The 24,147-nt window shown below is 47.1% G+C and overlaps 1 protein-coding gene across 2 annotated transcripts in view; it reads left to right on the top strand.

Annotated features, from left to right (window-relative positions):
* The window catches only part of LOC140395572 (Fc receptor-like protein 5), a 43,542-nt gene extending 19,598 nt beyond the window's left edge, over nt 1–23,944 (top strand). The window contains exons 4-10 of one of the 2 annotated variants that reach the window (XR_011936236.1): nt 1,567–1,857; nt 3,656–3,925; nt 5,510–5,749; nt 6,622–6,720; nt 10,614–10,672; nt 11,303–11,413; nt 21,227–23,944. Coding sequence is in view for 1 of the 2 variants with exons in the window: in XM_072483523.1 (XP_072339624.1) it covers nt 1,567–1,857; nt 3,656–3,925; nt 5,510–5,749; nt 6,622–6,720; nt 10,614–10,636 (923 nt within the window). In the remaining variant the exon portion in view is untranslated. Of the gene's footprint in view, nt 1–1,566; nt 1,858–3,655; nt 3,926–5,509; nt 5,750–6,621; nt 6,721–10,613; nt 13,404–21,226 lie in introns of those variants that run through there. The other variant, XM_072483523.1, reaches the window with a different exon arrangement.
* Nucleotides 23,945–24,147: the final 203 nt, after the last annotated feature.

The following is a 24,147-nucleotide window of genomic DNA, read 5'->3' as shown; positions in this document are numbered from 1 at the left end:
TCCTCCCGCCTTCCTCTCTCAGTTTTGCACTTGTGCTCTTTTATCCTGCCGGCTCCGCTCCCAGTCTCGCTCTTTCTCGCGCTCCTTTATCCTCCCGGCTCCCTCTCAGTCTCACTCTTTCTTGTGCTCATTTATCCGCCCCGCTCTGCTTTCAGTCTCGCTCTTTCTCATGATGTGTTATCCTCCAAGCCACGGTCTCAGCATTGCTCTTTTTTGTGCTCCTTTATCCGCAGCTACACTCTCAGTCTCATACTCTTTAATCCTCCTGGCTCAGTCTTGCTCTTGTGCTCTTTTATCCTCCTAACTCCTCTTTCAGTCTCACTCTTTCTCACGCTCTTTTATCCTCCCAGCTCCGCACCCAGTCTCTCCCCTACTCATGCTCCTTTACCTTCCCGGCTCCACTCTCAGTCTCACCCTTTCTCGTGCTCTTTTATCCTCCTAGCTCCCTCTCAGTATTGCTCTTTCTTGTGCTCATTTATTCACCTGGCTCTGCTTTCAGTCTCTCTCTTTCTCACGATGATTTATCCTCCAAGCCACGGTCTCTGTATCGCTCTTTGTTGCACTCCTTTATCCTCCCAGCTCCATTGTCAGTCTTGCTCTTTCTTGCGCCCTTTTATCCTCCTAACTCTGCTCCAGTCTCGCACTTTTTCGTGCTCCTTTATCCTCCCGGTTCTGCTCTCCGTCTCGTTCTTTCTCGCGCTCGTTTATCCTCCTAGCTCATCTCTCAGTTTTGCTCTTTCTCGCACTTCTTTATCCTCCCAGCTTCCTTCTCAGTCTCCTTTCTTGCACTGTTTTATCTCCCTGGCTCTGCTTCAAGTTTAACATACCCATTCTTGGGTTTAAACCCCTCCCTCTCATTGTCGTCTCTTCGAGCCCTAGAACACGGCTCCTTTAATCCTCAGTAGGGTAAAACTAACCTGTCTCACGACGGTCCTTTAAGTCACTGGTGATCCAATTCTGGTCTCTTTTATATCCCCTCATTCCTTCACCGACATCTGTCTAGGCTGCATCCCCAGAATTTTCTTCCTAAACCCCTATCCCTCTATCTTTCCTCTTTGGAGTCTCCTTGAAGTCCACCCAATTGACATCCTGTGATAATTGAGCACCATTGCCCCACCTAATCTTCCTTGTTTCACTCAGTATTTTTTGTTCACACTTTGGGAAGTCGCCCAAGACATTTCACTATGTTAAAGCTGCCTTACAATTACATGCTGCAATTGGTGTAGTTCCTCAGTGGCAGGGAGCATAGAACATAGAACATAGAACATTACAGCGCAGTACACGCCCTTCGGCCCTCGATGTTGCGCCGACCTGTGAAACCACTCTAAAGCCCATCTACACTATTCCCTTATCATCCATATGTCTATCCAATGACCATTTGAATGCCCTTAGTGTTGGCGAGTCCACTACTGTTGCAGGCAGGGCATTCCACACCCTGACTACTCTCTGAGTAAAGAACCTACCTCTGACATCCTCCCGGCCTCTTTACAAATGACTAGTTTTGAATAAGGACTGAGAAATGTAAGAACTTTAAACTAACGATTCATTCTTTGTATTTATTTTTAGCACCAGTATTGGGTGTTACGACAAATTCAACACCTTATCCACCAGTCCTGAAAGTACAGAGCAAACTGTCTCTGAGCTGCTTTGTAAAACAAGGTTCTAATGTGACTTTCCAATGGTACTTTGATAAGCAGCAACTATTGCCATCTCCGTCAGTCAAAATAAACCAATCCAGTTTGGTTATTGATCATGTAAATCTCAATAACACTGGTAGTTACGAATGTAAAGTCAGCAATCAATTCAATATGAAAACATTCAGGATTACCAGCAATCCTACACAAGTCACTGTGAAAGGTAAGTGCTTTCTATATTCTATTAGTTATTTATTTTGTGATGATGCAAACAATAGCTTCCGTTGAAGAACAAAATACAAATTGTCCTCATGCCGCCACGTGAGTATCCCAAACGGCAGGACCATGAGTGGCCCACGCTGTTGGGACTTCGGCCGGTCGAGGGCGAGAATAGCGGGGCAGGCCTCTGGCAATGGCCGCAGGTAGGGGATATGTGGCGCTGTGTACTTTCTGAGTACACCGCTTTTCGGGGGCCGGAGAATCGAAGAACCGGCTCTGGTCCCGATTCCATGCGTGGAACTGGATTCTCCGTCCCGGCGCCGGATTTCGCTTTCAGGGTGCGGAGAATCCAGTCCCTGATATCTGATAGGGTGGCACGGTAGTACAGTGGTTAGCACTGTTGCTTCACAGCTCCAGGGACCTGGGTTCGATTCCCGGCTTGGGTCACTGTCTGTGCGGAGTCTGCACGTTCTCCCTGTGTCTGCGTGGGTTTCCTCCGGGTGCTCCGGTTTCCTCCCACAAGTCCCGAAAGATGTGCTGATAGATGAATTGTACATTCTGAATTCGCCCTCTGTGGACCGGAACAGGTGCTGGAGTGTGGCGACTAGGGGATTTTCACAGTAACCCCATTGCAGCGTTAAGGTAAGCCTACTTGTGACACTAATAAAGATTATTATTGTTATTATTAAAAGCAGCAAGTGCAGGCCTGGCGGCATCTGTGGAGAGAGAAACTGAGTTAGCGTGTCAGGTCAATGATCTGTCATTAGGTCTGTTCTCCTTAGTTAATTATCTGCCTTTCTACAAATAGTGTGCTGAATTTTCCATTCACTGACCCAGGTATAATAATGATACAAAAACCTTGTGGCTGCATAGGAAGATGATCCTATAGCCAGTCTTACTGTTTACAATGAATTCAAATATAATAGAGGCAGAGCCTGCTCAGAATTGTCCCGGTTACAAAAATGTCGGCCATATTGGGCGAAATCCTCCCCCAACGGCGCGATGTCCGCCGACTGGCGCCAAAAACGGCGCCAATCAGACGGGCATCGCGCCGGGCCAAAGGTGCGGAATGCTCCACATCTTTGGGGGCCGAGCCCCAACATTGAGGGGCTAGGCCGACACCGGAGGGATTTCCGCCCCGCCAGCTGGCGGAAATGGCGTTTGTTGCCCCGCCAGCTGGCGCGGAAATGCGGCGCATGCGCGGGAGCGTCAGCGGCCGCCGACAGTTTCCCGCGCATGCGCAGTGGGGAGAGTCTCTTCCGCCTCCGCCATGGTGGAGGCCGTGGCGGAGGCGGAAGGGAAAGAGTGCCCCCACGGCACAGGCCCGCCCGCGGATCGGTCGGCCCCGATCGCGGGCCAGGCCACCGTGGGGGCACCCCCCGGGGTCAGATCGCCCCGCGCCCCCCCCCAGGACCCCGGAGCCCGCCCATGCCGCCTGGTCCCGCCGGTAAATACCAGCTTTGATTTACGCCGGCAGAACAGGCAATTTCTGGGCGGGACTTCGGCCCATCCGGGCCGGAGAATTGAGCGGGGGGTCCCGCCAACCGGCGCGGCCCGATTCCCGCCCCCGCCCAATCTCCGGTACCGGAGGCGGGGGTGGGATTCACGGCGGCCAACGGCCATTCTCCGACCCGGCGGGGGGTCGGAGAATGACGCCCATTGTTTCTGACGCCACTTGAACTATTCGCTGCACTAGGATCGGGGAACTGTTCTGGATTTGTGTGAGCTGTATTTGATTTTTGAAAAGAAGTTAAAACTGTCACTTTAAAGTTTTATTTATGTTCTTCATTTTGTCACTTAAGTTCCGGCGTCCCATCCCGAGATTTCTGCAACAATAACCCATATGGATAAGGAGCAAATGTTCACCAGTTTTTCCTGTGTATCTCGTGAAGGAACCTTACCAATAATATATACATTGTATAGAAATGGAACATTTGTAAACAGTTATACTGCACAGAGTCGGAGAGAAGGACAGTTGCTTGTACCAGTAAAATACAGTGACAAACTGGATAACTTCAAATGCAAGGCTGTGAATGGATTTCAACCAAAATACAGCAATGCGCTGGCTATAGGTATGGACAAACTCAATGTTATAATATAATTCATTTTTCTGCCATTACTCATTTAATTGTCCAGTTTTTATCAAAGGGGACCCTGCTGGAATATATGTTTTACTGAATATATTTGCTAATCTGGATATGGTGACATGGGGGAGGGGAGTAAGTAGCAACAGACACAAAAGTTTGCTTCTGACTGCTCTCTTATTTTATAAAGAGCTGCCGACAACTTCTCTTTCCCTCCAAAGCACTTTAGTTTCAGCCATTAACCTTCCTCCCTCCAGTGCTGCTCCAACCAAATCCTATCTGCTGCTCTTAGGAGTGAATGCTGCTACTAATACTATCTTTAGGGCAGCACAGTGTTTAGCACTGCTGTCTCACAGCGCCAGGGATCCTGGTTCAACTCCAGCCTTGGGTGACTGTATGTGTGGAGTTTGAATGTTCTCCCCGTGTTTTGCATGGGTTTCCTCCGGGTGCTCCAGTTTCCTCCCACAGTCCAAAGATGTGCAGGTTAGGTGGATTGGCCATACTAAATTCCCCCTTGGTGTCCCTTAGGTTAGGTGGCATTACGGGGATAGGGTGGGGGAGTGGCATGGGTAGGGTGCTCTTTCAGACGGTCAGTGCAGATCAATGGGCCGAATGGCTTCCTTCCGCACTGTAGGGATTCTATGAACATTCTCACCCTGATTTTCTAACAGGACAAGTCTCCAATCCTAGACCACCATTGTGAAAGGATGTGAAATGGAACATAAGAAATAGAAGTAGACCATACATCCCCTTGTGCTTACTCCAACATTCAGTACGATTATGGCTAATCTTTTGCCTCAAAGCTACTTTCCTGCCCACTCCCCAAATCCCTTGATTCACTGAGAGACCAAAAATCTCTATCTCAACCTTAAAATCCCTCAATCTGAGCCTTAATTATACTCAACAATGGAGGTTATTCATGAAGGCCCCATCTTCTCAACCTGGTGTGATCCTCGGGTTAAATCACCACCAGTCAGCTCTCCCCTCAAAGGGGAAAGAAGCCTATGGTCACCAGAGACTCTAGCTACTTTACTTGAACCAGGAAACAGTATTTCGGTGTGGAGATCTTCCCTGCACTGGAGAAACCTTAAGAATTCTACAGTTGCATTCATGGATACAAAGATACATGACACCATGGTAGCAAAATTATTGTCTTTGTTATGAAGCCCCAGTAATGCCAGGTATAATTTGCTTAATATGCAGGTTTTCTTTTAAGGCCTTGAATCCAGTTCCACTGGTCATGCAACAATCAGAGATTTCTGTTCTGAATTCTGTGGTGTTGGGTGCTCTGGTGCACAGATGAGCCAACACAGTTGTATGTGGTACAACTCTATTTTATTATAACTCTTATAATACAGTTCGTTCTGGATACTCTGCATGTGCTGTCTCCCTGAGTGTGTTTGGCAATAGATGTGTCCTGGTTCTCCTCTGCAGCTAATACTGACCACCGGGGGTCGTGTCTGTGCTTTTATATCTTTCTGTCATTGGTTGTGGTGTTGTGTGTTCTGATTTGTCTGTTGGTGTGTCTATCATGATGTGTGTGTTTGAATATCATGACAAATTCCTTTATAGATTTGGCTGTCCAGATGACCTCCGATCCAGATCCCCCAATACCAGGCCACCCGTTCACACTTAATTGCAGCGTATCCTATGAACACAAAGGACCCTACACCTGGCACTTTGTGCATCCAGGAAAGAATTCAACCCAAAATACAAATGGGAATCAAATATCTGTCGCTGCAACAGATGCTGGAAGATATTACTGTTCAGTTAACAAGCAGATTAGCAACTGGATTGAAATACCAAGTCAAGGTAACGTGCATTTGGAGTGTTATCATCAACCATGTCATCGGTGTTTCTTCCGCTGGAAAGATTTACATCTGTTTCTTTTTAGTAGCAAAGGCAGGGGATGATGGTGCTGTACAATCAAACACGTTCCTATTTTCTCAATATCAACTATTTGCCAGGCAGATATGGAAACCCAATGTATAGATGGTTCCCAGTACATATCTCATTTTCAAAGCACCATAGGCGGGTCTGTCCATTCTAATCCACATTAGTGTAAACTGAGTGCCCAGCTTAAGCAGGGCACTATGTATAGAACCATGGACCCATAGAAAAGCTACTGCACAGAAAGAGGCCATTCAGCCCATCCTTTTTTGTGCGGGCCGAAATAAATTAAAATATAAAAAAAAATTAGCCACCTATTCCAATCCCACTGACCAGCACCTGGTCCATAGCCTCACAGATTACAGGAGTTTGGGTACAGATCGAGGTACCTTTTTATGAGACAGGACCCCAAATTGCATTTTAAAATCCTGACTGGCCAGTGTTGGGGCCTTGGGCAATGGTGGGAACAGCAGGGTAACCCATACCATGACGAGTATATAATATTTCCTGGCTGATTTTTCTTCTTTCACTCTGCATGGGCAATTCTTGGTGGCAATAGCAAAATCTGCCCCTTGCTTCAATGTTCCTTAACGGAGTATTAATTTGCCTAAAGTGACAGGCAAAGTAATTGCACATAAATGTATTAAGGGTACACATGTTAATATTCCAAGGAGTAGCTTCAAGGCCATTGAGACAAACAACAATGTGCGAGTTTATTAATTTCAGTGGCATAAGGCAGACATTACCTTTTATGCAACAGGAACATAATAATCATTATCGTTCTACTTTTCCAGATTCCAGTCTCCAACCTGTGACAATTGCAGTCAGTATAGCAGCAACTGTTCTGCTAATTTTGACTATTGGGTTGATTTGTTACTGTGTTGCCAATAAAGGTATGTAATAAGAAGCAAAATGTTCACTGCTTTTAATTGCTGTTGATTTTAGTCCTACAGAAAGGGTAGGTAATGTTAGCTGTCAGCTCAATTTTATTTACAATTTTTTTAATGAATTAGTTGGTACCTAATGAACAAGCAAGGTTGAGCCCATCAAGCTCATCTCTCTAGAACGCAAACTCTTCTAAATCGGCATTCACCCCCATTCTCTATTTGCCCAGCACCCCGGATGGAAGATTCTTCGAAAGACATTTAAAAAATATTATTATCTGTTTTAAATGGTCTTCCCACTGACCTGATTCTACGCTTTCTGCTCCGGCTCGTCTTGATTTTACAATACAGTCACAAAATGCTATCTCCAGAGGTTTCTTTTCAGTGACATGGGGCTAGATTGAGCTCACGAAGCTCAGAACTCGGTTTCTTAGGAAATAATTAATACAGATGAAAATTTTCACAGTTTTCTTATGAACCAGGAATTCTGATATTTGTAAGCATTTCCTGAATATCGAGTTTTCCTCTTCAGCTCATGCACTGTTATTTATCTTCCACAAAACTAATGTTCTAAAAAACTATGTGCAGTACATTGGGCAGAATTCTCCTATCTGGATCTAAGCCCCGTGGTGGGGATGAGGAACGGGCAGTGTTTCCCACTGCAGATGCTGAGAGAAAACACACCACCGCTTCCGGCTCCAACCTCATTAATTTTGCATCTAGGCTAACTTTTAGTGCCACATTTGGGCGGGAACCGTGCTGCTGGCCGGGGTGGCGGGGTGGCGAGTTCTGGGTGGACGGGTAGGGGATGGCCTGGGGTGGCGAGGAGGTGTCCAGCGGGCGCTATCTGGCAGGTCAGGTCTGCGCACGGCCAGCGCCACGCTGTACGGCACGAACTCTGCAGATCGCCATCGTGTGCAAGTGTGGCCACAGACCCGGCAATTCTCCAGGTGTTTTTATCGGGAATGGCCAGTTGCTAGCCCCTCACTGGTTGGAGGATCGGTGCGGGGGCCGCGCCGAGTTTTCCCACATAAAACGCCACGGATCCTACGGACGTAGCCTGGAAATCGGAGAATCCAGCCCCCTGTGGGAAATTCACACTGGTGTAAACTGCAGCGGAATTCTCCATCGGCGGAATTCTCGATTGGTGGGACGCTGCGGTCCACCGGCACCGCACCCACGCCCGCGGGTTTCCCGATGGTGTGGGGTGGCCACAATGGCACATCCCATTGGCTGGCTATGGGAACGGAGAATCCCACTGCCGGTGGGGGCACGCCGCTCAGGAAAATGCGACTGGCGGGCGGGAGAATCCCTCCCCTGATTATTGGACCTCCCACTGAATTCTCCACTGCCCACCTACCTTTGAACCCATGGACGTGGGAGAATTCTGCCAGTATTTAGACCTACCCAAAACAAATGAAAACGTTAATCCCATAATATTTTAATTTCACATTGTAAACCCAAATAAAAGCACTGCAGCCACTCTCCCGATTAGCCTGTATGGATTTGAATTCCAGCATTATCTGCCACTTGAATCTGCTGACCATTGTTTCTTCATTATGGCTGCTGAGTAAAGAGGAAGTCATAAAGGAGGCAGCTCACCTCACAAAGAGGAAATCCTGACACTGACTTGCACGATTAGAGCTGCACCTTCCACAGGACACCTCCTGGAGTCCCAGGAACAGCGAACGCAAAGACACCAGTAACCCCATGTTGACCCACCTTTCCTCAAAGCTGAAACAGGACATATAGTGCCAAACAGGCTCCAAGCAAAGAATATAGGGAGGCGAGAGGAAAGTAAGTGCTAAAAAAGGGACCATTCTTATTTGTTATTTTTCTGTGAGCTGAAAAGCTTTTTATTTTTGCAGTCATTGTTTTGGTCCTGGTACGCAGTGTTCCATGCAGTAAGAATTCCATACTGGCTGATCCACTTCCTGTAGAGTAGAACTTGTCTCGCTTCTTCAGTTGGAATACTGGAAGTATGAATAAAGTTTTCCGGCAAACTCTCCCCTCCCAGTCTGGGTTAACTGTCGCACCGAAGGAAATGCTTGCAATTGAAAACGCTGGTTTATCTTTGGAAAAGTACATTTAGGTATGAACAGAACAATTTGCACATGCACTGCAGCGTTTACAATATATCATTACAAGATCTCCACAGAGAAGGAAAAGCAACAGAGCTACTTAATCCGGTATTGACTTTATACGTATTCCTATGGAATTTCACTTCTTTATAATGTTATTTTCCGTCACTAAGTTGATTGAGGAACTGGAAGAAAGGAATATTGTCTTAAAACCTGTGGTCGGTTTTGTGCTGCGAATCTGTGCTCCCAAATCCCAATATTCCCTTGGTGAGATTGCTTCCATTAAGTATCACCTATCGCAGAGCCACCTTTCCTGGGTTTTCCGATGTAAAACAAGCAAAGCAGAGTCCAGTTTGAGGGAGAAGTGTTCACTTCTCAAGAAAGCATCCCACCTGAAACCAAGTCGCACATAAAATAGGTGCTGGGTTTTTTGTACAGGTAAAGCAGGAACTTAACACCTGCTTCAGACCTCCACACTGAAATTTGCTCTGCGATATTGGGACAGGTGTGGAAAGTTGCTGCCAATTTTAAGTTAATGAACAAAATATATTGATGCGATTTACCTGTGCACCAAGAACAGATTAAGACCCAGTATGTCAAGCACCTCTATTCTGACTACAAGTATGATATTGAGTTCCTCTATTCTGACTACAAGTATGATATTGAGCTCCCTTAACCTGCTTTCCCACTTCTGCTCTCCCTTCCCCATCTTTGGCTTTCTACAGGCTTCGAGCGAAACTCGAAACAATTCTCAGGAACAGTATCTGATTTTATTTCCTCGTCACTGTGACCTGAACACTGACTTAATTAACTTCACGCAATGCTATCCTCCATTTTGCAGCATTTCAGTTTTAATTCCAGACCCACATAGAACAGAGAACTTACAGTGCAGAAGGAGGCCATTCGGCCCATTGAGTCTGCACCGACCCACATTAAGCCCCCACTTCCACCCTGTCCCCCTAACCTTTTTGGACACTAAGGGCAATTTAGCATGGCCAATCCACCTAACCTGCATGTCTTTGGACTGGGGGAGGAAACCGGAGTACCCAGAGGAAACCCACGCAGCCACGAGGAGAACGTGCAGACTCCGCATAGACAGTGACCCAGCGGGGAATTGAACCTGGGACCCTGGCGCTGTGAAGCCACAGTGCTATCCACTTGTGCTACCGTGCTGCCCATCCACTTGTGCTACCGTGCTGCATGTGCAGGAATTCACATTTTGTAAAATTTTCCACCACTTCTCAACAGTAAAGGTGCTTCACAGGAAAGATCAAGGATTTATAAATTTAGCCAAAATATTGAACGTAAATAACTGTTTTCATTTATTTTGTGGGAATTATAATTTATAGGGCAGCACGGTGGAACAGTGGTTAGCACTGCTGGCTCACAGTGCCAGGGACCCGGCTTCAATTCCGGCCTTGGGTCACTGTGTGGAGTCTGCACATTCTCCCCGTGTCTGCGTAGGTTCCTTCCTGATGCTCTGGTTTCCTCCCACAGTCCAAAGATGTGCAGATTAGATGGATTGACCATGATCAATTGCCCCTTAGTGTCCAGGGATGTGCAGATTAGGTTACAGGGATAGAGCAAGGCGGACGAGAGAGTGGACATGGGGAGAGTGCCCTTTCAAAGGATCAGTGCAGACTCGATGGGTTGAATGGTCTCCTTCTGCACTGTAGGAATTCTCTTATTCTTATATGTTCTGATTCTTATTTTGACTTTTTAAAGAGATACTCCCCTTATAGATACATTTGAAATAGTTTGTTACGGTTGCTCTGTCATGTGTTTCTTTAAAATATATTTTTTAAAAATAACTTTTTTCAGCCCACAGATTCAATGTTTCCTAAACACGGACCCAACTGCCAGCAAGTTTCCACTTTAAGGTATCTTCAGTTGCAATACAATTTGATCCAAGAAACTCCTTTCGTGATCAATGCCTCATTGATATTGCCAGACAGTGTGAGTTCAGTTGGAGCAGACGATATAGTCTTTGATAAATCTCTCCTTCCTCAAGAGACTCCTCAATCTGCTACTTTATGTCTTATCAAAGAAGTGTGGTTGAAAATCCAGTGCAGTGGAACTCCAGTGTCAATCAAGGCTGCAATGTGAAATCACCAAACTGCAATCCAAAGCCCTGCCTCAACAAAAGCTGCCAGACCACCCTGAATTATTTAAAGAAATTTGATTAATATTTCAGAATAGTATGGTCGTATGTTAAGTTTTCAAATATGAAATAGTCCCGAAAGCATTTGAAGAGAATGATTTAGATCTGACCAGCATTTATTTCCTCCTGTATCTCCATAGCTACATATTCAGAAGCAAGACAAAGTATGACCCTGAGATTAGTTTAATTTGCAACATTTGTACTTGTTTCATTAAAATCAATTATGCTTAGTTATGGAGATTACAAGTGCCGTGAAAACAAATTAGGCCACTTAACCCCCAATTTTATTTGCAATATGTGTGTGGTGGTTGGACCTCTTTAAACCAGTTTCTTTATGTTTTGACTAAAGCATAAATGGTCCATTGATCTACAAAGAAAGCAGGCAAAGATCACAAGGAATGAAGCTTTGGGGAAGAAGGAATATAATGATGAAAATGTGCTGAAGAAAAACACCAGATCAGTAAGCCATGTAATTTTACCTGTTTAATCATAGAATGTAATCAAAGAACCCCTACAGTGCAGAAGGAGGCCATTGGGCCCGTCGAGTCTGCACCGACCCTCTGAAAGAGCACCCTGCCTAGGCCCACACCCCTGCCCGACCCCCTAACCCCGCCTAACCGTTGGACACTAAGGGGCAATTTAGCGGGGTCAATCCACCTATCCTGCTCATCTTTGGACTGTGGGAGGACAGCGGAGCTCCCGGAGGAAACCCACGCAGACACGGGGAGAATGTAGAAACTCCACGCAGTCACCCAAGGTTGGAATCAAACCTGGGTCCCTGGCACTGTGAGGTAGCAGTACTAACCACTGTGCCACCTAAAGTATTTGTAGCAAAGGCATAATGAACCAAATGACTTCCTTTTGGGCCATATGATTGTTTGGTTCCATGATTTAGAAATTAACATCTGTTTTATTCAACCTTGAACAACAAAAAGATTGTACAATGAAAGAGCCTAGTGATTACCTGAGTTTTTAACATACTCAAAAATCTTGCATACCCAGAGGGATGAATGTTGGGGTTAATTCAATTTTTGGATTTAAATTTAGGCTTAGTTTTAGCTCGCTCTTCAGAAGCAAGTATTAAGATGATAGTATCAAAATCAAAATTGAGTTGGTTCCGACCTATGTTTAGCATGGTTTTTTTTTCCTATATAGGGTTACAACTGTTATATTGATCTTCACGCCTTTTAGCCCAAATTTCAGACGTTGTGCTGGTGTGATTGGATAGACACTCACCGCAGTAATATCTCTTTTCATCTTCGCCATACTAGGCGGTTAGGAAGCAGGTAGATGCATGACTGCCAGGAAAATCACTTGTTGCCCGTCTGAACTGAGCAACCCATGTCAAAAATGGCAAGAATATAGGTCCATTCCACATCAGATTGCGAGGGATCAGTTATCTGCTATTAAACCCATTTAACAGAAAATACTGGGCAATCTCAGCAGGCCTGACAGCATCTTTGACAAAGCGTCATCTAGACTCGAAACGTTAGCTCCCTTCTCTCTCTCCACAGATGCTGTCAGACCTGCTGAGATTGTCTAGCATTTTCTGTTTTTGTTTCAGATTTCAGCATCCGCAGTACTTTGCTTTTAGCTTAAACCCATTTAACCTTTTATGATCAAAACATTATGTTACAAAAGCTGTATATAGTTTTATTTTACCCCCGCCACGGCTGGAAGGACCACCCACCCATCGTTATGGTAGTGTAAAACAGTATAATTGCATAAACCGAAGTGTTTAAGCAGAACTAACTGCTGTATAGTTTTCAGGTAGATCTTGGAGAATTCTGCAGTATAAAAAGATACTAAATTACTGTGTCAATATTAGATCAAAGGTCTTGTGACATTAGATTGTACATAACTAATTTCAGCCTTTTTGCTTTCTGCATGTGCGATAGTGTTTATATAGGTCACACATTATCCAATAATAGAAGGTTTCAGAGAGACAGGATAAGAGCTTAGATTAGCCTACGATGTTATCATAGTGATTGTCATTCACTCGAGAAAACATCAAAATGGAATTATGTCACCATCTTTGAAGTAAACGTATGTGTTAAGTTCTGTCCAAAGGATCTACTTTATACACATATCAGCCATTGGCAGTTACGCAATTATAACATAGAAACTTTGTACAACACTGTCCTTTTGTTAGGATGGTTCTCAACCTCTTACACATAAGGCTCTTTTCAGCTATTTTTATTGAAACATCAATGTCGTACCTTGAAGCACAGGGGTGAATTCTCTGCCACCCCAGTCATGTGTTCCTTGGCCGCTGGCCAATGGGATTTCCCATTGTGGAAACCTGCGAGCGGGGGGGTGGGCTGCCAGCAGAACGGAGAATCCCGCCGGCGGAGAATTCACACCATAAACCTCTGTGCACATGAACAATTTATTTTATTCAAATACATATTTGAGAAAAGGTCATTAATAAAAATGGCATTTTATATATAGTTGGTCAGTGTCAACCCTTGTATCATCTGTAAATTGAGCTTTCTTCCCATCTCACCAGCAAAGCCAGAAATTGAGATTCAGAGATTGGTGAAGGGGTCACAATGTTCACATGTCTCGGCTAGACTGCCTAGCACTCAGGTAGGTGCCACATTTCCACTAACAGCACCTGACTTCAATCTCGCCTTGAGGATGTACCAATATTTTATTTTTTAAAATATTCTTATTCACATTTTCAACATTTTTACGACACACAAACCCACCCCAATGTCCCGTTCCCCCCCCCCCCCCCCTCCAACTCCTTCACAGCAACCAAATCCCCAAAATGCAAGACAAACGAACTCCTCTCTGGTGGAACCCATCATCTGCCGCTCTCAGAGCAAATTTCACCTTCTCCAAATACAGGAACTCCATTATATCCTCCTGCCATGCTGAAGCACAGCGGGGAGAAGCTGACGTCCACCCCAATAGAATCCACCTGCGAGTGATCAACGAGGCGGGGACTAAAACACCTGTCCCCTCACCCGTTTGCAGTCCGGCAGGTCTAACACCCCGAATATGGCCCCTAGGGGACCCGGCTCCAAATCCACATGCAGAACCTCAGACATGGTGCTGAAAAACAACCCCTAAAATTTCTCTAACTTTGGGCAGGACCAGAACATATTGACATGGTTGGCTGGGCCCCTCCCGCACCACTCGCAGCTATCATCCACCCCCTCCAACAGCCAGCTCATTCTCACCTTTGTTAAGTGTGCTCTGGACACCACTGTCAATTGAATCAACCCCAGCCTCGTGCATGAGGTTGAGGCATTGACCCTACGCAGCACTTCACACCATTATCCTTCCTCCAACACCATCCCCAACTCTTCCTCCCACTTGACCGTAATCTCTTCCGTCGACTCCTTGTCCTCCTCGATGATCCTACTGTGGATCGCGAAAACGACCCCACTCTCCAGCCCCTGCCGACAGCACCTCCTCCAATTTTCTTGCAAAATGCCACAAAATACCTGACCCCCTCCTAGGATGCACCAGTGTTAACTTGTACTCTGCGTAATGTATTTGAGTTCCCTATTGATAATGATTTTTTTCTGGTTTCAACATTTACTTTGAGTTTTTGCATGCAATCACTTTACTGTTCAATGCCTTTAGCTGCCTTACAATGACCCATTAAATTAATCTGAGTTTTGTTGGTATTTTCAACTTCTGTTCAAATATTGCCTGCTCAGCTTCCTACCTACCCCTCACCTGAGAACACCATGACCCCTCCTTGGGTGCTGACACGTTGAACACTGGCCTAGGTCTTCCCATCTCTGCATCATTGGAGACCGGACATAAGACCCAAGATGCACATCGGGACTCTGCAAATGTCCTGATTCACTGACCTCCATGGGGATTGCCCGGGAACTTTGAACATCAGATGGGCAATTCCCCTGCTCCCCAGGACCCTCCGCAAAAATCTTTAACTCTTGAGTTGGAGCCGGAGACTTCGGACAATTGTGATATACTTAACCTGGATAGTTACCCTGGAAATGTTAGACAGAAAATGGTAGTCTAACTCCTGGTAAAACTGAGCCTCCAATCATTCACACTGCTCTGCCGACGACCCCCTGACTACCCCCACCCTGACTACACTCTTAACCCCCAAATAGCCCCCTGACTTCAATTCCATTCTGCTCATTATTATCTGGAGCATAATCGGCAGATTCTTCCTCTTGTAAGCTATCGATTGTAGTCAACTTTGAAAGGATGGTTTTCTCACGCCATGTGAGAAAATGGAAACCTGTGAGTGGCTCATGTTGCCATGTTGAATTTGTGGGATGAAAATGATTTTCAGTTGCCTGACAAAGTCTGCATCGTTTAAATTAATTTGTGGCATGTGGGTGGCGCTGGCGAGGCCAGCATTTATCGCCCATCCCTAATTGTCCTTGAGAAGCTGGTGGCGAGCTGCCTTCTGGAACTGCTGCGGTCCGTATGGTGTAGGTACACCCACAGTGCTGGTAGGGAGAGAGTTCTGTGGCAGAGGTGATGGGGACAAGGGTTCGAACCTGAACGAGGCAGGTGGTGGAATTGAAATTCAATAATAATTTGGAATTAAAAGTCTAATGATGACCATGAAACCATTGTCAATTGGAAAAGCCCATCTCGGGCAGCACGGTGGCGCAGTGGGTTAGCCCTGCTGCCTCACGGCGCCGAGGTCCCGGGTTCGATCCCGGCTCTGGGTCACTGTCCGTGTGGAGTTTGCACATTCTCCCTGTGTTTGCGTGGGTTTTGCCCCCACAACCCAAAGATATGCAGGGTAGGTAGATTGGCCACGCTTAATTGCCCCTTAATTGGAAAAAATGATTTGGGTTCTCTAAATTTAAAAAAAAAAGTAAAAACGCATCTAGTTCATTAATGTCCTTTAGTGATGGAAATTTGCCATCCTTACCTGGTCTGACCTACATGTGACTCCAGACATACAGCTGTGTAGTTGACTCAACTGACCTAGAAATGGGCAAGCAAGCCACTCGGTTGTAGCAAACCACAATAAAGAAGCCAGCGGCCGTGATTCCTCTGTTCAAAATGAAATGCTCCTGCCAGCACAGAAGCCGGAGTGATTACCGCTGGTATTAGGAGCAAACCCGATGCGCCATACCATGGCGCTTGGAGATTTATGGGTTTTCCGTGCCATTCCCTGGCATGCTGGGGCCCTCACTACAACTCCGAGGGGTGGGACCATCTCTCGATAAGCCCCGCCTGAGATCGGAAGATAGGAGCATAGGAATTAGGAGCAGGAGTAGGTAATTCAGCCCTTCGAGCCTGCTCCGTCATTCAATCAGATCATGGCTGATCTCTTCCTGATCTCAAATCCACCTCCCAACTGTTGCCCATATCCCTTTAACACGTTTAAAAAATCAGACATGGAAGCGGAGCATCCGTTTGCAGTCCGAGGGGCGGAAAGGTGGTCAGCAACCTCAAACAATAGCCACCAGGGTACCAAGGGGGTCCTTTCCTGAGCTGGAGGGGTTCAGGTTGGGGGTCAGCCCTAGGATGGGGCTCCTTTGGCTGCGCTCCCCATCTTCAACTTTTAAACCTAAAACTTCGACCCTCCAGCCCAGCAAAAGCCCCCCTGACCCTCACTTCCCAGGAAGGACCCCATGGCACCATGGCAGCAATTGTTGGAAGGGTCCTTAACACTTTGCCATTCCTCAGACTGCAAACCGCCAGGTCCATGTTCCTCAACATTTGCACCAATCCACTCTCGGAAACCCTCTATGGTGGTGGGGCAGGTGCGGGAGAATCGCAACCAGTTTGCCACCCGACGTGAATCCTGGGGCTGGATTCTCCGCACCCGATGCTGAAATTGCACCCGGAGCGGGGGTGGAGAATCCAGTTTCGCGCATGGAATTGGGTTCGACGCCGGTTCCTCGATTCTCCGGGCCCCAAAAAGCGGCATACCCGGGAAGTACGCACGCTGCGTATCACCCACCTGCGACCATTACTGGAGGCCTGCCCCGCCATTCTCCGCCCGACCGGCCGAAGTCCCAATGGTGTATTTCTAATATGGTCCCGACCGTTCGGGATACTCATGGTCAAGGGTGGGCTGATCGGACGGCGGGGGGAGGGGCCCATATTGCACCGGGGTATTTTCGAATGGGCAGTCCAAGTCGGGCGTGTGGCCAATCGGGGGCACTATTTAGGAGGTCCAGCTTCGCGGTCTGAGCCCACCATGGAACACGGCTCGGCCGCTGGAGGCAGCCGCCATGCGCAAGCACGGCCTCTGACCTAGAAGTGCGGGGGCACGTATCTGCAGCTAAAGCTGCGAGATTCACGATGGGTCACTGCTAGCCCCCTGCAGGGCTGTGAATATGTGGCCTTTTGACCCCAGTTTATCTGGCGTGAAAGGCCACAGTTTTTACGACGGCGTGGGGACATAGTCCCCAAAACGGAGAATCCAGCCCCTGGTTTTGCCCCGCCACAGGATTCTCCACCCGATTGGGATTCTGGGGCGAAATTCTCCGACCCCCCGCCGTGTCGGAAAATCGCCGGGGGCTGGCGTGAATCCCGCCCCCGCCGGTTGCCGAAGTCTCCGGCACCAGAGATTTGGCGGGGGCGGGAATCGTGCCGCGCCGGTTGGCGGCCCCCCCCCCCCCCTGCTCGATTCTCCGGCCCGGATGGGCCGAAGTCCTGCCGCTAAAATGCCTGTCCCGCCGGCGTAAATTGAACCACCTACCTTACCGGCGGGACAAGGCGGTGCGGGCGGGCTCCGGGGTCCTGCTGGGGGCGCGGGGCGATCTGGCCCCGGAGGGTGCCCCCACGGTGGCCTGGCCCACGATCGGGACCCACCGATCCGCGGGCGGGCCTGTGCCGTGGGGGCACTCTTTCCCTTCCCCCTCTGCCACGGTCTCCACCATGGCGGAGGCGGAAGAGACTCCCTCCACTGCGCATGCGCGGGAATGCTGTCATGTGCCGCCCGGAGATGTCATTTCCGCGCCAGCTGGCGGGGCACCAAAGGCCTTTTCCGCCAGCTGGTGGGGCGGAAATTCGTCCGGCGCCGGCCTAGCCCCTCAATGTTGGGGCTCGGCCCCCAAAGATGCGGACATTCCACACCTTTGGGGCGGCGCGATGCCCGTCTGATTTGCGCCGTTTTGGGCGCCAGTCGGCGGACATAGCGCCGTTTCCGGAGAATTTCGCCCCTGATCTTAGCAGCAGGAAGCCGAGATACCCCCCTAGCATATATGCAAAACATCCTGTAGTATCTCCTTATGGGCAGCAGAGGACAGCGATGAAGCATCACAATTGAGTTCGCAGAAGTCCTGCCGCCTGCCAGAGTTTTTACACCAGAGATTGTATAGCTTGATGGCAAGGCCACACAGATGGCCTGCTGAGATAGGAGGCAGACAGTGACCACAGAAGTGGTGTCAACCTCAATGACTCGACGCGAAACTCAGGCAGTTATGTAGGGGTTTTTTCAACGCGGGAAAATGCTCAGAGCAAAACAGCCAGTATGAATGGCAGCAAAAAGGAAGGACTCTGAGAAAAGCCACAGAGGAAATGAGACAATGTTTGACTCAACAGCTCTTACTCCATACTCAACCTTTCCTCTTAGCCTTCTAGTCTTCTAGGTTCCAAAATAATTTGCTTTCTATTTCCCCACAGCAGCATGTTAATTTTTTTCCATGTACGTGTGAAGGCCATCAGTTTAATTTATGTGGAATTATTCTAAAGTAATATATTAGACTTGCGTATAAAACCCATCACCCTCATTTAGCCTTTCATGGGCCCAGATATACTGTAACAAACAAAACACAGCATGCTGGAATCCTAAAGAAAACAGGATGCTGGGAAAACTCCGAGGGTTTGTCTGGCAGCATCTGTGGGAGATAAAGTAGATTCAACAATTTGAGTCCCTTTGACTCTTCTAATATTTAAAAAAAAGTTAACAAATTTTTTAGAGTACCCAATTCATTTTTTCCAATTAAGGGGCAATTTAGCGTGGCCAATCCACCTACCCTGCACAACCTACCCTGCACATCTTTGGGTTGTGGGGACGCAACCCACGCAGACACGGGAAGAATGTGCAAACTCCACACCGACAGTGACCCAGGGCCGGGATCGAACCTGGGACCTCGGCGCCGTGAGCAGCAGATCTAACCCCTTCACCCCGGAGACCTCGGGCGAGTGCCGATTAGTACTGGTCCCCACAAACAGGGACCAGGCGTATGGGTACTTGGGGTGGGGAGGTTCTGAGGAGATTGGAGGCCCCCGGTGGTCATCCTCTGGCCAGGCTGGTATCCTAGCACTTCTGGTACCACCCAAGCACCTTGGCACTGCCATCCTGGCACTCTGGCAGTGCCATCTGGGGGACACCAGCAGTGTCAGGGTGCCATCCTGCCCAGGACAAGTGACTGGGGGCCTCTGATCCCAATGCCTCGGGTAGATCACTGGAGCGCACTAGCTGTCTAACTCTAATATGCAGGTTTGCAAAATAGTGATCCTGCCCAGGAGGCACTGCCAGGGTGCCAGGCTGGCAGTGCCAAGGTGGCATTTTGCCTGGGTTAGGGATTGGGCCCAGGTGTGTTCTTCCGGTATATGGTGGGGTGCCTGCAGGCTCGATGATCCTGTAACATTGGGGAGGGGTGATCTGGGGGTCATGTTGTGGGGGTGCGGGGGGGGGGGGGGGAGCGGTGTCATGAGATCAGGGCCCCATTTAAAAGTGGCGTCCCAATCCCTTCCTTCACTGAAGAGCTCTGCTCTTCGGAGCTCGACAGTGCAGGAAATGACACTAAGTATGGCCTCGGCGGAACATTCCCCGCTGGGAATGTGATTAAATATCGGGGTTGTTCCTGGCGCCTGTAGCTCCGCGAACGATCCCGCTAATCCCGCCCAGAACGGACTCTGATTTTTTTTTTGATTAGATCGCGCACTCTATATTTCTACATCCACCATAGGTTTTCAGCCCCACTCTATGTAATCAGATCTTGACTATAAAACACAATGTTAAGTTATTAATAAATGCCTATCCTGATTTTATATAGAACAATTTCCTTAATCTCATGGAATTAATATCCTTAGTAGTTGTTCCAACTATTGAAACTAGTATTCAGACAAACAAATATTACTGGGTCTGGTATTTTCTGATTGGGCATAGGTACTCAAGGCTCAAGTTCTTGTTGTGTGCGAACCTCAAAAAGGGTTTGAAAACCAAGCAAATGAAGGCGGAACCAGCATTTCTCTCTTAAACCGAGTGCAATTATAAAGTGGGCTCTCACATAGGCATATTAAGCATGATTCAAAGAAGAGTTGGAGTTGTCAGGGCCAGTATTTATTCCTGAACTAACATGTTTTGAAAAAATTATCTCAAGGCGGTTGGTGGAAACTTTCCACGAATTGGCTGTTGCATTTCTCCACATTAGAACAGTGACTTTAGTGGGACATAATTGACTGGGAGGCAGTTCTGGGAGCCTTGAATCTGTGAAAATTGCTGTGCAATTGCTTGAACTTTGCTCATCAAAGGCATTTGTCAGGAAATTGCAAACATGCTCCCCCAGCTTTCTGACCATTAAAGGGAAACCGAATTCAGTAAAAAAAAAACTATCCCAGTCGGTTGCCCACAACAATGCAAACCTACGTTTCTATAATGTCGTAAACATAGAAAGATTTCCCAAGGTGCTTCACAGAGGTGTGAGGAAAACTGGAAATTACGCCGAAAAAAGGAGAGTAGGAAGGAATTAATATTCTTAGCAGATATTCCAAGTGTTGAAACTATTATTCAGCCAAACAAATGTCACTGGGATGTCCTGCTTTATTTAATAAAACCACTGCATCTTTAAAAATCTTATTTAAGTGAATGAAAGAGGAGCTTTTCAATAGCTATGTGCCTGCGGTGCACGCATGAACTTGGTGATCAAAGCCACAGGTTTTAAGAATGATCCTGAATCATGAGAGGCAGAGGGGGTTTTAGACAAGGAAGTCACATATAGCTACATGGTGACTGTCAGCAGTGAGAAAAATCTACCAAGAGTCACTGGAATTGGAGAAATCAGTGAAAAGCTAAGGAATGAGAAAGTACGAAGACAGATGAGAGCATTTTCTACTTTGGCTTTGGCATGCTCGAAAAACATTTTGGGAATGGTGCATCGTCAAACCCATGATGTTCCATTCAGTTAAAAAGCCAGAGCTTCATTTTCTGCTGCATCCTTCCTTAGCGTTTGGAAGGAGTGTCGAGTCAAAAAACGTCCGCAGAGCCCTGACTTCAAATTACTGACAAATTGTTCGAGCTTCTCCCTCATGGCCTGTGGCGTAGTCCTCAGCCTTCAGTGTTATCTGCACACTTTACTTGCAGACGCAGCTCTCCAAGGACGGATGAGGTACAGTCGCCAGAGGGAGTTGCTCTCGTTGAACAGGATTTCAGAAAGCAAAAGAGGGTTTTTCAAGCCCAAACAAGCTACAGGTCAGAGCATAGACTGGGTTTTATAACTGGAATCTTCTGTTATTTTTAGTTCAGTGTTACATCAATGGTGACCTGCGCACGTGTCATCGGTATTGCAAGTAAAAAAAAACGTTGCAAATCATTTTTGCTCAACCAGGGAGTGATGTTTTATTCTCCATCATAAAGCACAGACTATGGGCAGCACAGTGAGCGCAGTGGGTTAACCCTGTTGCTTCACGGTGCCGAGGTCCCAGGTTCGATCCCAGCTCTGGGCCACCGTCTGTGTGGAGTTTGCACATTCTCCCCGTGTTTGTCTGGGTTTTACCCCCACAACCCAAAGATGCACAGAGTAGGTGGATTGGCCACGCTAAATTGCTCCTTAATTGGAAAAAATGAATTGGGTACTCAAATTTTTTTTAAAAATGCACAGACTAAAGCTGATTCATGCAGCTACTAAATGCGGAAATATTCTTTCCCACCTCTAAGTGTTCGTAATTTGTCCTCCACACTTTGAAACATATAATCCCATCTGCGTTAAACAAAGTTGCCTGACTATATATTACGTTAACAAGAGCCGATTAAAGTAGCATTAAGCACCTACGAGCGTAATGGAGACTAAGACTGTTGATGGTCTGACCTCTATTGTACGCAATACATTTAATTGGATCTTGACACGTGAGAAATAAAGAACTGCCTTGTATATCTAGATCAGTTCAAGGAAGGCCAGTCAGTGACTAATTTCAATTTATTAGCACTGAAAGTGCTCACTGTTAAAATGTGTTTGCTGCAATGATGTATTCATTCCAGAATTGTTGCGTGAATCAGCTAAAGGTTATTCCCCTGCCTTAAGGAATTAGCTAGTCAGATCAAATCCCACACGGTAGGAGTTTTATGTCCTCTCCTTGTTGTACCATCATGAATTTCCAAGGGTGAATTACCAATCAAACCCCACTTCCCTCAAGGGAATGGATGAGACTGGATAATGTTAGGTTGCTGCTATTTCTGCCGATATTGTTTGCTGTCCAAACAGTGGAATTGAGGAGGTGGAGTGGGCCTGGGGGGAGAGAGGTTCCTTGACCATTTTGAAAGGATGCCCTGATCTCTAAGTGAGCTTGAGCGTCCCCACCCCACCACCCACGGACAATATGACCCCCCCCCCCCTCCCGCAGACATGGGCATAACCCCTCACCCCCAAGTGAGCACACCCCTCATTGGGGTCATTGCGGGCAACCCCACCTTTAGGACCCCCCTTTCACATCCCTCCCTTCACCCCACAACCTTCATAATGTCCCTTCATATCCCCCTTAACACCCCCCCCCCCCCACCCTTCATGGGCATGCCCCTCCCCCCAAGGCTTTGTATAGCAGTTGCCCAGGAGTGCAACCTTCCCCTGGGCAATTGCCCTGCACTGGGGACGATCCAGGAATGTGATTTAAATTGCAAACATTGGATGGTTCCTACAGGGTTTCATCAATAGTTACACAAAAAAAGTTAAATTAATTAAATCCACTTCCAACATCCGGGTAACTATTTACACACCCAGACAGAATAGCCATGACCCCATCCCCTGACTACCCTACCCGTGTGGAGCTAATTTAGCTCAGTTGGTTAGACAGATGGTTCGTGAAGCGAAGCAAGAGCAGCAAAGTGGATTCAGTTCCCATATGGGCTGAGGATATTCATGAAGGCCCTGCATTCTAACCTTGCTCTTCACCTGAGGTGTGGTGATCCTCAGGTTAAATCACCATCAAAGGAGAAAGCAGCCTATGGTCAGCTAGGACTGAGGTGACTCTACTTTACCCCTGGGAATCCCCCCCTCCCCTCCACACCCAGACAACCCAGGGGTCTCCCCTAACTGTTGATTTTACTACCCGCAGGATTCCACTACCCTCAACCCCTGAAGATGGAAAATACTCCAAATTATGTTGAGACAATATGAACTTTTAAATAAAACCTGTGGTTTTAAAAATGGACATGCAAGCCAAAGATGGCTGAGGATATCAACTCAGTCATTGGCTGAATTGCTGGTGGGTTCCACTAAGAGAGAAAGAGAATGGAATCACACCCTGTCTCCAGGTTAGGAAACATAAAACGCACATAATCCAGATATAAATTAACTTCTATCCCCTGTGGAGATAATGGGAGCTGATTGTCATCCCAGCAGGAATGATATCCTGTGAGCAATATCCCAGACTGGTTTGTGGATTTTTGACTTCAAGTAATGTACAAAGACTGGGATAAAACTTGTTCAGTGTTGACTAATTTGGGCATGTCAGCATATGATTCAGGATGAAAGAAAGCAGACCCTTGAAAGTTTTGTCGGTAGTTCTCTCCCCCTGATTGCTGAAGAAAGCCAAGTCAGGAAAGCCACAGCTGAAAAGGAAACAGGTCAACTTCCTCAGACAAACTGCAGAACACTGGAATCTCGAAACTGACTATTCACCTGCTGAAGTCAATGCTATTGGAATCACAAATAGCTGCAACGTTGCACCATCTACTCTTCAAAGGCTGATTTGTATAGTTTTACTTACTTTTGGTCTCGAATCTCATTTCTAACCTGTGTGAATGTATATGCATATGCTGTATCATTTTTGTTGTATTTAGTAGCAAATAAACTCTTAACTTAAGAAAGCCTGGTTAAATTGGCTCCTTTTAAAATATAAATGCAATAGGACTGGGCAAACATATCGACAAGGGAATGGACCCCTTTAAAATCAATCTTGTTGTGACCAACTGAGGGGTTTGAATAAAGAAAAGGAGTCAGTTAGTCCCTCCTCACCTGGGATAAGAAATCTGGGGAACCTTGCCCGGGAATCGGTGGTAACCCCCCTAGG

This window comes from Scyliorhinus torazame, chromosome 18, assembly GCF_047496885.1.
Source record: "Scyliorhinus torazame isolate Kashiwa2021f chromosome 18, sScyTor2.1, whole genome shotgun sequence".
NCBI classification, from domain to species: Eukaryota; Metazoa; Chordata; class Chondrichthyes; order Carcharhiniformes; family Scyliorhinidae; genus Scyliorhinus; species Scyliorhinus torazame.
Note: the sequence above shows the minus strand (reverse complement) of the source record. Positions and strands in the feature narration are given on the sequence as shown.